Source organism: Coregonus clupeaformis, unplaced genomic scaffold (assembly GCF_020615455.1).
Source record: "Coregonus clupeaformis isolate EN_2021a unplaced genomic scaffold, ASM2061545v1 scaf0136, whole genome shotgun sequence".
Lineage (NCBI taxonomy): Eukaryota > Metazoa > Chordata > Actinopteri > Salmoniformes > Salmonidae > Coregonus > Coregonus clupeaformis.
Window position 1 is genome coordinate 117,450 of NW_025533591.1, and position 13,979 is coordinate 131,428.

Sequence of the window (13,979 nt, forward strand, 5' to 3'; positions counted from 1 at the left end):
CTGACTGAGCTCATGTGTTTTGGAGCAAGTTGGTTGGCTGTTTATAGTTGATTTGGGTCTGCACTTGTGTTTAGCATCTTGAATATGTAGGCTCAGAATCACAATGAGGCAAATCCAGTCTTAGCCTGGAAAGCAGAGCAGCGGACAGCTGTGGACACATCCTTCTCAGTCAGATAGATAGATAGAGCCACAACAGAAGGCTCCCAGCCAATCCCTACTCCCCAGGGTCTGTGATACTATGGCTTGGCCCCACTGTAACACTCCACACCAGCCCAGCCCAGAGAAAAGGCCCTGGCTTCCCCTTGTAATCTCTAATCCTCGGGGTGGCTGCCTGGAACCAGTGGGTTTAGTTTAACCTGTCAGTCAGGGAAAGAGGGGAGGATGAGGGTCACGAGGGGGACAAATCACAGGGGAGATTGGCCTGGATTTGGGAGGCATTTCAAAAGAGGGGATGCTGACCGCACACTGCCCAAAAATTAAAAATAAATAGTATATTTATTTGGAAAAAGGTGAAAAGTACAAAGGTGCATAGTACGTGGCCAGGTAGGAGGAGTTAGTTAGCTGTCCTTTCTGTTCTTGAAGGTAGAACAGATATGTTGTGTAGGCTAGTTCAGAAAGCTGAGTGCTTAATATCAGAGTTTGAGTTATAGTTTTGCCATTCCACTGAAACCAAAGGAGCATCATAACATCATACCACCTCTACACCAGCCCTATACCTTACTATGGTATGTGTTTAATATCATACCACCTCTACACCAGCCCTATATCTTACTATGGTATGTGTTTAATATCATACCACCTCTACACCAGCCCTATATCTTACTATGGTATGTGTTTAATATCATACCACCTCTACACCAGCCCTATATCTTACTATGGTACTGAATGTGTTTAATATCATACCACCTCTACACCAGCCCTATACCTTACTGTGGTATGTGTTTAATATCATACCACCTCTACACCAGCCCTATACCTTACTGTGGTATGTATTTAATATCATACCACCTCTACACCAGCCCTATACCTTACTGTGGTATGTGTTTAATATCATACCACCTCTACACCAGCCCTATACCTTACTGTGGTATGTATTTAATATCATACCACCTCTACACCAGCCCTATACCTTACTGTGGTATGTGTTTAATATCATACCACCTCTACACCAGCCCTATACCTTACTGTGGTATGTGTTTAATATCATACCACCTCTACACCAGCCCTATATATTACTATGGTATGTGTTTAATATCATACCACCTCTACACCAGCCCTATATCTTACTATGGTACTGAATGTGTTTAATATCATACCACCTCTACACCAGCCCTATACCTTACTGTGGTATGTGTTTAATATCATACCACCTCTACACCAGCCCTATACCTTACTGTGGTATGTGTTTAATATCATACCACCTATACACCAGCCCTATACCTTACTGTGGTATGTATTTAATATCATACCACCTCTACACCAGCCCTGTACCTTACTGTGGTATGTGTTTAATATCATACCACCTCTACACCAGCCCTATACCTTACTGTGGTATGTGTTTAATATCATACCACCTCTACACCAGCCCTATACCTTACTGTGGTATGTATTTAATATCATACCACCTCTACACCAGCCCTATACCTTACTGTGGTATGTGTTTAATATCATACCACCTCTACACCAGCCCTATACCTTACTGTGGTATGTGTTTAATATCATACCACCTCTACACCAGCCCTATACCTTACTACAGTATGTGTTCAATCTCTGAGAGCTACCTTGCATTACTTAGATATGGGTGCCACACCTAATGGTGCTAATGCCCAGGAATGGGCTGAATGGCTCAGAATGACATGGAATGTTAACAGATAGACTGAGAGGCTTCCATGAAAACCCTCTTGACCCCATTAGGCACCCTTAGCTGGACAGTGTTGACAGTTCTCTGTGCTGTGTGTGTGTGTGTGTGAGGGAGAGACCTCCATACCCTTGTAGATGGATCTCATTACCCTTCACCCTCTCTTTCTCCTGTTTGCCGTCTCATTTTATGCTACGCTCCTCTCACCCTATTTTTCTCTTGGCTTTGCTGACCACACCCCCTCTATGCTCCCATGCTGCCCCCTGTAGGAAGACAGTGAGATCTCCCATGATGCACCAGCTGTCAACCCTCAGTGCTGGGTAAGCGGAGTGCTGACTCTGTGGCACCCTATTCCCTACATAGTTCACCATATTGCCTACAAACCTCTGTGTTTGGTTATTTCAACCTAACGTTTGACCCTGGTTTGTTGACCATGCTGCTAGTCCAAGTCATATCATATCTATTCTATTCTGTTCAACTGAATCCTGGGCTTATTCCTTTATCTCCCTCCTCTCCTCCTCTCCTCCCCTCCTCTTCTCCTCCCCTCCTCCTCTCCTCCCCTCCTCTCCTCCCCTCCTCCTCTCCTCCCCTCCTCCTCTCCTCTCCTCCTCCCAGGACCCTGTCTTTTCCTCTGTCTATTCTAACAGTACACCTCAATATGTCATGTGTTACAATCAGGTGAGTGTGTGTGCAAGCACACGTTCAGGTGTGAGTGAAGTGTGTCCATTGCACGCCATTGCCCTCAATATTCCATTTAGATGTGCTTGTTTGAGTGCTGTGATTTGAGTTGTGTTATTACTGCAGTGAAACGTGTTAACGTAGTTCCCCTTCATATATCCTATTTTCTCTCCCTCCTCAGACCAGTTCTTCCTATGAGGCCCAGGAGGTCTCCTCTCCAACCCAGACCCGCTCTCAGCCCCAATGGAGACAGAAGGTGACACACACACACATACACACACAAACCCACAATCACAGAATACACACATACTGGTAGGTGTTACTGTCTGGTCATTGATCCCTGTCTCTGCCCATGCAGCAGGCTAGACCAGTAGAAGTGGAGGAGCTTCCACAGGCGTCAGTGGCTGAGCGCATGAGAACTCTACAGGAGAGTGAGGAACAGTGGAAGACCAGAGGGAGAGGGGTCGCCAACGACTCGGCCCAGTACACTGTGGCTGGACGTATGGCGAAAAGAGGTGAGGTTTCTCTCTCTCTGAATGAATCTGTTTCCCTCTTTCTCTTTCTCTTTCTCCTTTTCTCTCTCTCTCTCTCTCTCTCTCTCTCTCTCTCTCTCTCTCTCTCTCTCTCTCTCTCTCTCTCTCTCTCTCTCTCTCTCTCTCTCTCTCTCTCTCTCTCTCTCTCTCTCTCTCTCTCTCTCAGACCTGTGTGTGATTGTCCCATTGCAGGTTTGGTGTTCCCTGTCTCAGACATAGACGAGAGCCCTCCATCTCACACTAAGAGACCCTCCACAGGAGCCACAGCATGCCCATACGAAGGTAAAACTACCCCATCCACAAAAGAGAAAAGATGTTTGTGTCTGGTTTGTGATTGTAGATCCTCTTCCCTGACCTCTCCTCTCAACAGAGATCTCCAGTCACTCTGGGATGGAGGTGGAAGAGGACACAAAGCTGGACAAACTGGACAGAATGAATAGTACGTCGTATTATCAATTCTAGGATGATTTGTCCAAACCTCAGATTAAGAGAGGAAGTCTATCCACTGGTGTCTATTGTCTAACTTCCTGTGTTTTGCTCAGTGATGCTTTGAGTATCCCAATGAAGTGGAATACCTGTAACTTCTCTCATGTTTTCCCCCTCTCCTCCCCCAGCCGCTCCCCAGGACACGCCCCTGGAGGTGACCTCAAGGGAGGTGAAGGAGGTCATGACCCCCGATGACCAGGAGACATGTGGTGGTTTCTACAGGGAGGTGTCACCCCCCTCACCCTCTGCCCGCCCTGCTGGGGCTGGAGCTGCCACTGGAACTGACCCAGAGCAGGACCTGAGTGCCCTCTGCCAGACAAATACCCCCATGTGAGTCTGTGTGTGTGTGTTGGGGGGAGGTGTGCATGGTTGTGTGTATGTGTTTACGTGTACGCTTCTATCTATCTAATTGATTGAGTGTGTTCATTGTGTGTGTTTGTCTCTTAATGCCTCTTCGTGGTGTCTGTGGTGTGTGTGTGTGTGTGTGCAGGCTGACATCAGAGGTAGCACAGCATAGGCGGTCGGTGCGTCCGTACCGCAGGACCCAGGGCTCCCGGAACCCTCTGCGTGCTCTGGCGGCCCGCGATGACATCCGACAGAACTACATGGGAGAGAGAGTCACCATGGCTACCGTTAACACTAACAGGACACAAGTGGAGATGAGTGAGTCATGTTTACATATACCAGAGAGATAGCTCTCTCTCTCTTGCTCCCTCTCTCTTTCTCTCTATATTTCTCTCTCTCTCTCTTTCTCTCTATCTCTATCTCTCTGTCTCTCTCTGTCTCTTTTTTTTCTCTCAATCTGCTTATATACCGTTTATATACTGTGACTTTCTCATCTCTGATCTCTCTGTCCCATGTCTGTCCTCAGTGGCCAAGAATTCCAACATGGCTGACTCAGCTCTAGCAGGTCTGTCCGGTACAGACAACTTCAGTAACGTCAACCTGCGTGATGTCACTTCCACAGGCTCAGTGACGAACAACAACAACCTGCCCATCAGCAACCTCATGCTCATTCACATCAAAGGTCAGTACAGATCGTGCATGTGTGTGTGCGTGCATATGATTGCGTTTATGAGTGTGCGTGTGCATGTCTGTGTGTGTGGATACAAACTCTCCATTCAACATGTGTGTGTGTCTCCTACGGTGCCAGGTCGGCATCATGTGCAAGTGCGTCTGGTGGAGCCCACAGCCAGGTCTCTGAACAGTGGAGACTGCCACCTGCTGGTGACACCCTCTCACTGCATCCTCTGGAGCGGAGCGTTCGCCAACACCACAGAGAAAGCCAAGGTACGACTGGGACACTACACACATTGTATCACATACTGACTCTATTCCTTGGCCACTAACTAGATCCCTGGCCTGTATTGTTCATGGTTTATTCCTGTTGGGCATCTTATTCATCTGTAATTCAAGCCATGTATGCCATTGAAGTACATTTTACACGCTACATTTAAACACAATGTGAAGCCACTGATAAATGTCAGTTATTACTGGTGATGATGTTTGCCTGCCTTCTGCTGTCTCTGTCCAGGCGTCAGAGCTGGCATCGTTGATCCAGACCCAGGGAGACCTGGGCTGCCGGGCCTGTGAGGTCATCCACCTAGAGGAGGGGGTCAATACTGACAACAGCCTGGCCTCTGACTTCTGGAACCTTCTGGGAGGAAAGACACAATACAGAGGTCAGACTACAACTAGTCACTACAACTAGTCACCAACCACTCTGTCTCTCACTCAGTAAAACCATAAGAACTGTACAAACTATGTACTAATTCTATTAAAACAACCAGAACGCCCTTTTAGGTAAGTAAGTCAGTAAGTAAGTAAACTAAGTCAGTCAGTCAGTAAACTAAGTCAGTCAGTCAGTCAGTAAACTAAGTCAGTCAGTCAGTAAACCAAGTATGTAAGTATGCAAGCAACCAGTAAGTAACCATTTGCATCTGTCTTTGTGTACTGTATGTGGGATTGTATATGTGTGTGTTTACTGTAGGAGCGGGAGCCCCAGAGGAGGATGAGCTGTATGAGAGTGGGGTGGTGGAGTCTAACTGTTTGTACAGGCTGGTGGAGAACAGACTGGTGCCCCATGAGCAGGCCTGGGCAGCCATCCCCACTGTCTCCCTACTGGGATCCACGGAGGTCAGTCCCTCCCTGGATCCCCCTGTGTGTCTCTGTTGCTTCTCAGCCATTGCTGCCTTGGTGCTACATATCAATGGGTTTTAACTCAATATAAAGATTATAAACTGGTATGCTATCTATCAACTTTTGTGTGATTCCTGTCAGTTTTCAACACTACAGATAGTAGCTGATCTCTGAATTGTTGTCTCTCTCTGCCTCTCTCTCTGTCTCTGTCTGTTCCCCTGTCTCTCTACCAGGCCCTGGTGTTTGACTTTGGCAGCGAGGTGTACCTGTGGCATGGGAAGGATGTTGCCCCTGGCGACAGGAGTGTGGCTGTACAGCTGGCCCAGCAGGTGTGGGGTGGTCCCTACGACTACAGCAACTGTAGGGTCAACCCACTGGACCCCACTCACTGCAACCCCAACATACAGCCGTACGTAAACACCACACAGGCGCTTACATAGTAAAATAAGTAATTTAAATACATACTGTTGTATTCATTGATACATTATGTACAGTTGAAGTCTGAGGTTTACATACACTTAGGTTGGAGTCATTAAAACTTGTTTTTCAGCCACTCCACAAATGTCTTGTTGACAAACTATGGCTTTGGCATCTACTTTGTGCATGACACAAGTAATTTTCCAACAATTGTTTACAGACAGATTATTTCACTTATAATTCACTGTATCACAATTCCAGTGGGTCAGAAGTTTACATACACTAAGTTGACTGTGCCTTTAAACAGCTTGGAAAATTTCAGAAAAAGATGTCATGGCTTTAGAAGCTTCTGATAGGCTAATTGACATCATTTGAGTCAATTGGAGGTGTACTTGTGGATGTATTTCAAGGCCTACCTTCAAACTCAGTGCCTCTTTGCTTGACATCATGGGAAAATAAAAAGAAATCAGCCAAGACCTCAGAAAGAAAATTGTAGACCTCCACAAGTCTGGTTCATCCTTGGGAGCAATTTCCAAACACCTGAAGGTACCACGTTCATCTGTACAAACAATAATACGCAAGTATAAACACCATGGGACCACGCAGGCGTCAGAAAGGAGACGCGTTCTGTCTCCTAGAGATGAACGTACTTTGGTGCGAAAAGTGCAAATCAATCCCAGAACAACAGCAAAGGACCTTGTGAAGATGCTGGAGGAAACAGGTACAAAAGTATCTATATCCACAGTAAAACAAGTCCTATATCGACATAACCTGAAAGGCCGCTCAGCAAGGAAGAAGCCACTGCTCCAAAACCGCCATAAAAAAGCCAGACTACGGTTTGCAACTGCACATGGGGACAAAGATCGTACTTTTTGGAGAAATGTCCTCTGGTCTGATGAAACAAAAATAGAACTGTTTGGCCATAATGACCATCGTTATGTTTGGAGGAAAAAGGGGAAGGCTTGCAAGCCGAAGAACACCATCCCAACCGTGAAGCACGGGGTGGCAGCATCATGCTGTGGGGGTGCTTTGCTGCAGGAGGGACTGGTGCACTTCACAAAATAGATGGCATCATGAGGAAGGAAAATTATGTGGATATATTGAAGCAACTTCTCAAGACATCAGTCAGGAAGTTAAAGCGTGGTCGCAAATGGGTCTTCCAAATGGACAATGACCCCAAGCATACTTCCAAAGTTGTGGCAAAATGGCTTAAGGACAACAAAGTCAAGGTATTGGAGTGGCCATCACAAAGCCCTGACCTCAATCCTATAGAACATTTGTGGGCAGAACTGAAAAAGCGTGTGCGAGCAAGGAGGCCTACAAACCTGACTCAGTTACACCAGCTCTATCAGGAGGAATGGGCCAAAATTCACCCAACTTATTGTGGGAAGCTTGTGGAAGGCTACCCGAAATGTTTGACCCAAGTTAAACAATTTAAAGGCAATGCTACCAAATACTAATTGAGTGTATGTAAACTTCTGACCCACTGGGAATGTGATGAAAGAAATAAAAGCTGAAAGAAATAATTCTCTCTACTATTATTCTGACATTTCACATTCTTTAAATAAAGTGGTGATCCTAACTGACCTAAAACAGGGAATTTTTACTAGGATTAAATGTCAGGAATTGTAAAAAACAGAGTTTAAATGTATTTGGCTAAGGTGTATGTAAACTTCCGACTTCAACTGTATGTGATTTGTGTACAGGCAAGGTGAAAGACGGCCAGACTGGGCCCTGTTTGGCTGTGTCTCTGAGCACAACGAGACAGCCCTCTTCAGGGAGAAGTTTCTGGACTGGGCTGTAGATAAGGAGGATACCGCTGCAATGGTGGTGGAGGAGGCACAGGTTAGTTAGAGACAAATCTAATCAAATCCATTTTTATTTGTCACATGCGCTGAATACAACAGCTGTAGACCTTACAGTGAAATGCTTACTTACAAGCCCTTAACCAACATGACGTTTTAAGAAAAATAAGAGTTAAGAAAATATTTACTCAATAATTAAAAAAGTAACAATAAAAAAATAATAACGAGACTATATACAGGGGGTACCTAGTACCAGTACCTAGTCAATGTGCGAAACACATGACTCAAAGCCAAATAGGACCCATCCTGTACAGACTCAGAGTGACTGTGAGAAAGATGTCTGGTCTTCCTCTCCCTTCCTACCTTTCTCTCTTTGTGTCTCTCTGTGCAGACTGCCATGCCAGTGTTGCCCCAGCATAGTCCCCTGCTCCAGCAGCCCCAGCAGCATTTAGAGTGTGTGTCTCTGTGTGCGTGTGATGCCAAGGCGCTGGTGGCAGGGCAGGGGGTGGCGGTGCCAGGAGACGGGGTGGTCCCTACAGTCCTGGAGGGGGTGGACGTTCAGAGGGGGCATGGGGTCGTACCCCTGGAGGACGGGCGGCAGGTGGAGCTGAGCACTGTTGCCCTGGATACCTGGCACATTCAGGAGTTTGAGGACAGCGAGGCCCAGCTGGAGAGCCCAGGGCAGCTGCATGATGGAGACACATACCTGGTCCGCTGGACCTATACTCTCAGCCCAGTGGATGAAAGCGGGGAGCCTGGGAAGGAGTGCTCTGCCGTCTTCATCTGGCAGGGCCGGCACTCCAGTATCAATGGGCGAGGCACGCCTGCACTCAGGAGTCATGAGGGAACACAGGTGGGTGGTTCTTCTATCAACACTCTTAAACCACCCATAGCCTCAGTTAAATCCATAGAATCACATATAGAACATGCAAATTATAGGATGTCTATGGTTAAACCTGCCTAGCATTTCAGAGGCCTGAGTTTAAACCAGTGTTTTTGCTGGGAAGGATGCCTTTGGTTGTTGTGTACAGTAGGCTCTCTGACTGTGTTGTTGTTGTCCTGTTGAAGGTGATGGTGCCTCAGGGGCAGGAGCCTCCATGTTTCCTTCAGCTCTTCCAGGGAGGTCTGGTCATCCACAAAGGCTGCCGAGCGGACACCACCAACAACACAGGTGGGATATTACCTTGGCTTTACCTCCTCTAATTTAGGTGTGTGTGTGTCTGGTTATGTGTATGTGTTGTGTGTATATGTGTGTTCCTAACTGCACTCTCTCTGTGTCCTGTAGGGGTCTGGCGTCTGTTCTGTGTGCGTGGGGAGCTGCCGGAGGAGGCCAGTCTGTTGGAGGTGGACTGCAGCTGTGGAGGCCTGCGCTCCCGAGGCTCTCTCATACTGCTCAACAGTCAACAGGGGGCACTCTACTTGTGGCACGGCTGTAAGGTCCACACCAGCTCCCGGGAGGCGGGCAAGAGGGCTATGGAGCGACTCACTCAGATGTAAGTCTCCCTTCATGGATGTGTTCTTGTGCTTCTGTATGTATTCATTTGTTGGAAAACAAACAGTATTAATACGTGGGTATGTGTGCTTTCTGCTGTCTGTGTGTTAGGTGCCCTCCTGAACTGGGCCTCAGCATTGATAGCCCTGCGAGGGTGCAGGAAGTAGAGGAAGGGGCGGAGCCTGTGGAGTTCTGGAACGCTATTGGGCAGCAGGACAGGAAGGCCTATGACTGCATGTTACAAGGTACTGAACACACCTCTCAGCTCCTGTTCATACCTGAACAAAAAACACCTTGACATACAGTGCCGTGAAAAAGTATTTGCCCCCTTTCTAATTTTCTCTACTTTTGCATATTTTTGATACTGAATGTTATCAGATCTTCAACCAAAACCTAATATTAGATAAAGGGAACCTGAGTGAACAAATAACACAACAATTACATATGTATTTCATGTATTTAATAAACAAAGTTATGCAACAACCAATGCCCCTGTGTGAAAAAGTAATTGCCCCCTTACACTCAATAACTGGTTTTGCCACCTTTAACTACAATGACTCCAACCAAACACTTCCTGTAGTTGTTGAACAGTCTCTCACGTCGCTGTGGAGGAAATTTGGCCCACTCTTCCATACAGAACTGCTGTAACTCAGCGATATTTGTGGGTTTTCAAGCATGAACTGCTCGTTTCAAGTCCTGCCACAACATCTCAATTGGGATTAGGTCTGAACTTTGACTAGGCCATTCCAAAACGTAAAATGTGTTGCTTTTTAGCCATTTTCATGTAGATTTGCTTGTGTGTTTTGGATCATTGTCTTGCTGCATGACCCACCTGCGCTTCAGCTTCAGCTCACAGATGGATGGCCTGACATTCTCCTGTAGAATTCTCTGATACAGAGCCGAATTCATGGTTCCTTCTATTAAGGCAAGTCGTCCAGGTCCTGAGGCAGCAAAGCATCCCCAAACCATCACACCACCACCACCATGCTTGACCTTTGGTATGATGTTCTTACTGTGGAATGCAGTATTTGGTTTTCGCCAGGCATAATGGAAACCATGTCGTCCAAAAAGTTATACTTTTGAATCATCTGTCCATAGAACATTCTTCCAAGAGTATTGATGATCATCCAGGTGCTTCCAGGTGCTTTTTGGCAAACTTGAGTCAACTTTTTGGACGACATGTATCAGAGAATTCTACAGGAGAATGTCAGTCCATCCGTCTGTGAGCTGAAGCTGAAGCGCAGCTGGGTAATGCAGCAAGACAATGATCAAGAATACACAATCAAGTCACACATGAAAATGGCTAAAAAGCAACATATTTGAAGTTTTGAAATGGCCTAGTCAGTCCAGACCTAATCCCAAATGAGATGTTGTGGCAGGACTTGAAACGAGCAGTTCATGCTTGAAAACCCACAAATGTCGCTGAGTTAAATAAGTTCTGCATACAAGAGTGGGCCAAAATTCCTCCACAGTGATGTGAGAGACTGATCAAGAACTACAGGAAGTATTTGGTTGAAGTCATTGCAGCTAAAGGTGGCACAACCAGTTATTGAGTGTAAGGGGGAAATTACTGTTTCACAGAGGGGAATTGGGTGTTGCATAACTTTGTTCATTAAATATATAAAATAAGTTGACATTTTTTGTGTTATTTGTAAACTCAGGTTCCCTTTATCTAATATTAGGTTTTGGATGAAGATCTGATAACATTCAATATCAAAAATATGCACAAGTTGAGAAAATTAGAAAGGGGGCAAATACTGTTTCACGGCACTGTATTTAACAGAATGCCTGAAAGTTCTGAATAACCTGAACAGATATCCCAACCCAAATGTCTTATTTTGAAATGAACACACAGATGACTAATGTAAGAAGGTATACACCTGCTGAACTTGACTGAGTGCTGAAAGGTTGAGAGGTTGATGAGATGCTGTGGGTTGTTATCGCTCAGATCCAGGGAAGTATAACTTCACTCCACGTCTCTTCCATCTGAGCACCTGTTCCGGAACCTTCCAGGGGGAGGAGCTGCAGAGCCCGGCCAGGTTACCAGGGGTTGTCATGGCGATGCCCTTTGTCCAGGAGAGCCTGTACTTTGTGCCACAGCCAGGTGAGTGTCCGCTCAATGCCCAAACTCACATGTATGCACGCACGCACTCATAAACACAACTTCCATTGTTATCACCGGGACTTGAGGTATTTGGTATTTGTGTATTTTATTAGGTTCCCCATTAGCTGTTGCAAAAGCAGCAGCTACTCTTCCTGGGGTCCACACAACACATGAAACATGACATAATACAGAACATTAATAGACAAGAAGAGCTCAAGGACAGCACTACATAAAAAAAAGATTACACTCACCCCTAATATCCCCCTCTTTCTTTCCCTTTCTCACTGTTTCTCACTCACTCACTCACTCACTCACTCACTCACTCACTCACTCACTCTCTTTCTCACTCTCTCCCCCTCACTCTCTCTCTCACTCTCTCCCCCTCTCTCATCCCTCTCCAGCCCTGTTCCTGCTGGACAACCATATGGAGCTGTATCTGTGGCAGGCAGGTGAGCCTGAGAACAGTGAGACTGCTGGCTCAGCCTGCATCCGCTGGACTAACGAGAGGAGGTGTGCCATGCAGACAGTGCTCCAGTACTGCAAAGGTGACAGCAAGTAGACAAAGCAAGGCAGCTAATAGAAGAGTTGATTGTTTAGATCAGGGGTATTTCAATCTTACCCTATGAGGTCCAGAGTACTGCTGGTAATTGCACACACCTGGTGTCCAAGGTCCAAATCAGTCCTTGATTAGAGGGGAATAATTAATAAAGAAAAGCAGTGGAACTGGCTTCGAGGTCCAGATTTGAATCTGAGGGGTTTAGATGGTTGTTGGTCATTATCAGGAGTGTGTTGGGGATATGCTGTAGTTAGGGGTTAAGTTGTTCTGTGGTTCTCTAACGGTTTGGGGTGTGTTGGATGTGTTTTAGAGAGGAACCCGAGGCGCCCCCTTCAGGCTTACCTCATCCAGGATGGAGCAGAACCCCTCACCTTCACCAACGTGTTCCCTCGCTGGGAGAAGAGACCCACATCCACCACACAGGTACAGGAAGAGAGGACTGCTCATCCTCCTCGTGATAATCATTATCATTCTCAACAATAGCGTCTGTAGACATCAGCAGCATCATTGGTAATAACGTCACAACAGCAGTAAACACAGTTCAGTATTATCTGGTTGGGTAAAGACTGCTGTGTCATAGCAACACCACAGTCTTTGTCTTTCAAAGTCAGGTATGTTTTAGATTTAGATATGCTGACTTGTGAATGATGTTGTCCAGGGGGAGGCCGGGCGGGTCAAGCTGACCTTGGTGCAGGACGCCCTGGCCCAGCTCACTAAAACCCAGTACCCTCTGGAGGAGCTGCTGCAGACCCCTCTGCCAGAGGGAGTGGACCCCCATCGCCTGGAGATCTACCTCTGACCACGATTTCCAGGTTGACACACAAACACGCTAGTCCTGTGTGGCTCAGTTGGTAGAGCATGACCCTTACATTGTCAGGATAATGGGTTTGATTCCCACTGGGGCCACTCCTATGAAAATGTATGACAATGTATGCACACTTTGGATACATTTGTCTGCTGAATGTTATATACAGTATTATATACATGATATAAAACAGAGTGCAGCTACACCTGACAGCCACTAGGGTGCACCACTAACCTCCTAATGATGGCTGTGGTGTGACATGGCCAATGGAAATATCTTCTTGTGGTAGTCTGGAGATTATAAAAACAGATAGTTTAAGAGAAAATGTGACATATGTAGGTTTCTATGTAAATATTTCACAAAACGTTCATCCCTAAGACCAGTGGATGCTTGCTTTTCTCCAGTATTCTGCAGTATCTGAAGTAATGTCTGTTTGTTTATATGTTTCAGACTATTTTGGAGATGAAGAGAGATGAGTATGACTCCCTCCCAAACTGGAAACAAATCACCCTCAAAAAAAGCAAAGGACTCTATTGAAAACCTAAACAAACACAAAAAGATCCCATTTTATTTATGTCAACATATCCTGAGGAGAAAATGTTTTTGTATTTTCTATTTTTAAGAGAATTATATTTTCTTGTCAGGTGATGACAATTGTGTACAGTGTTTTCTTAGTAGCTGTTTTTAAGTTGAATCTGTGTGTCTTCTTTAAGTATGGTGCATTAGGGCCTTATTCGTTCTTAGCCAATCGCTTGCAGAGAGACAGGACTGCCTATACCTTCAAACAGAAGGACAACCATCCTTATCACCAATCAATCAACTGGATCCATTTTCTTATTCCTAGAGCTTACATGAGTGTGTGGTTTTCTTACTGACTATGGATTCCCTCAGAAATGTTAACTAAAAAGAAGAAGAAACAGCATTACACATTTTCCTATGAAACTTTAATTTACCTGTACAAATCAATGAAGAGCAAGGTGTAAAAGAGGAGGGAAACATCACTAACGAACGGTGGGTGGGGAGGAGAAAACACAGGAGTACAAAAGCAATCAATTGTAATAAACAACGGAAACCAGGAAAATAAAGGCGTGGCCACTTTCTTCATG

At 45.8% G+C, this 13,979-nt stretch overlaps 1 protein-coding gene across 8 annotated transcripts in view; it reads left to right on the plus strand.

Moving 5' to 3' along the window:
• Positions 1 to 13,979, plus strand: part of LOC121569493 (supervillin) — a 33,244-nt gene extending 19,265 nt beyond the window's left edge. For 6 of the 8 annotated variants that reach the window (XM_041880489.2, XM_041880492.2, XM_041880495.2 and 3 more), the window contains 23 exons: positions 2,128 to 2,178; positions 2,474 to 2,536; positions 2,718 to 2,792; positions 2,895 to 3,051; positions 3,262 to 3,351; positions 3,440 to 3,508; positions 3,684 to 3,885; positions 4,046 to 4,218; positions 4,427 to 4,582; positions 4,709 to 4,845; positions 5,090 to 5,237; positions 5,546 to 5,691; positions 5,928 to 6,103; positions 7,818 to 7,956; positions 8,308 to 8,769; positions 8,985 to 9,087; positions 9,202 to 9,409; positions 9,520 to 9,653; positions 11,357 to 11,512; positions 11,914 to 12,057; positions 12,379 to 12,491; positions 12,727 to 12,880; positions 13,324 to 13,979. In XM_041880489.2, the coding sequence (XP_041736423.1) occupies positions 2,128 to 2,178; positions 2,474 to 2,536; positions 2,718 to 2,792; positions 2,895 to 3,051; positions 3,262 to 3,351; positions 3,440 to 3,508; positions 3,684 to 3,885; positions 4,046 to 4,218; positions 4,427 to 4,582; positions 4,709 to 4,845; positions 5,090 to 5,237; positions 5,546 to 5,691; positions 5,928 to 6,103; positions 7,818 to 7,956; positions 8,308 to 8,769; positions 8,985 to 9,087; positions 9,202 to 9,409; positions 9,520 to 9,653; positions 11,357 to 11,512; positions 11,914 to 12,057; positions 12,379 to 12,491; positions 12,727 to 12,867 (3,243 nt within the window). In that variant the 3' untranslated portion in view covers positions 12,868 to 12,880; positions 13,324 to 13,979. The remainder of the gene's footprint in view (positions 1 to 2,127; positions 2,179 to 2,473; positions 2,537 to 2,717; positions 2,793 to 2,894; positions 3,052 to 3,261; positions 3,352 to 3,439; positions 3,509 to 3,683; positions 3,886 to 4,045; positions 4,219 to 4,426; positions 4,583 to 4,708; positions 4,846 to 5,089; positions 5,238 to 5,545; positions 5,692 to 5,927; positions 6,104 to 7,817; positions 7,957 to 8,307; positions 8,770 to 8,984; positions 9,088 to 9,201; positions 9,410 to 9,519; positions 9,654 to 11,356; positions 11,513 to 11,913; positions 12,058 to 12,378; positions 12,492 to 12,726; positions 12,881 to 13,323) is intronic. The other 2 variants (XM_041880493.2, XM_041880494.2) reach the window with 2 other exon arrangements.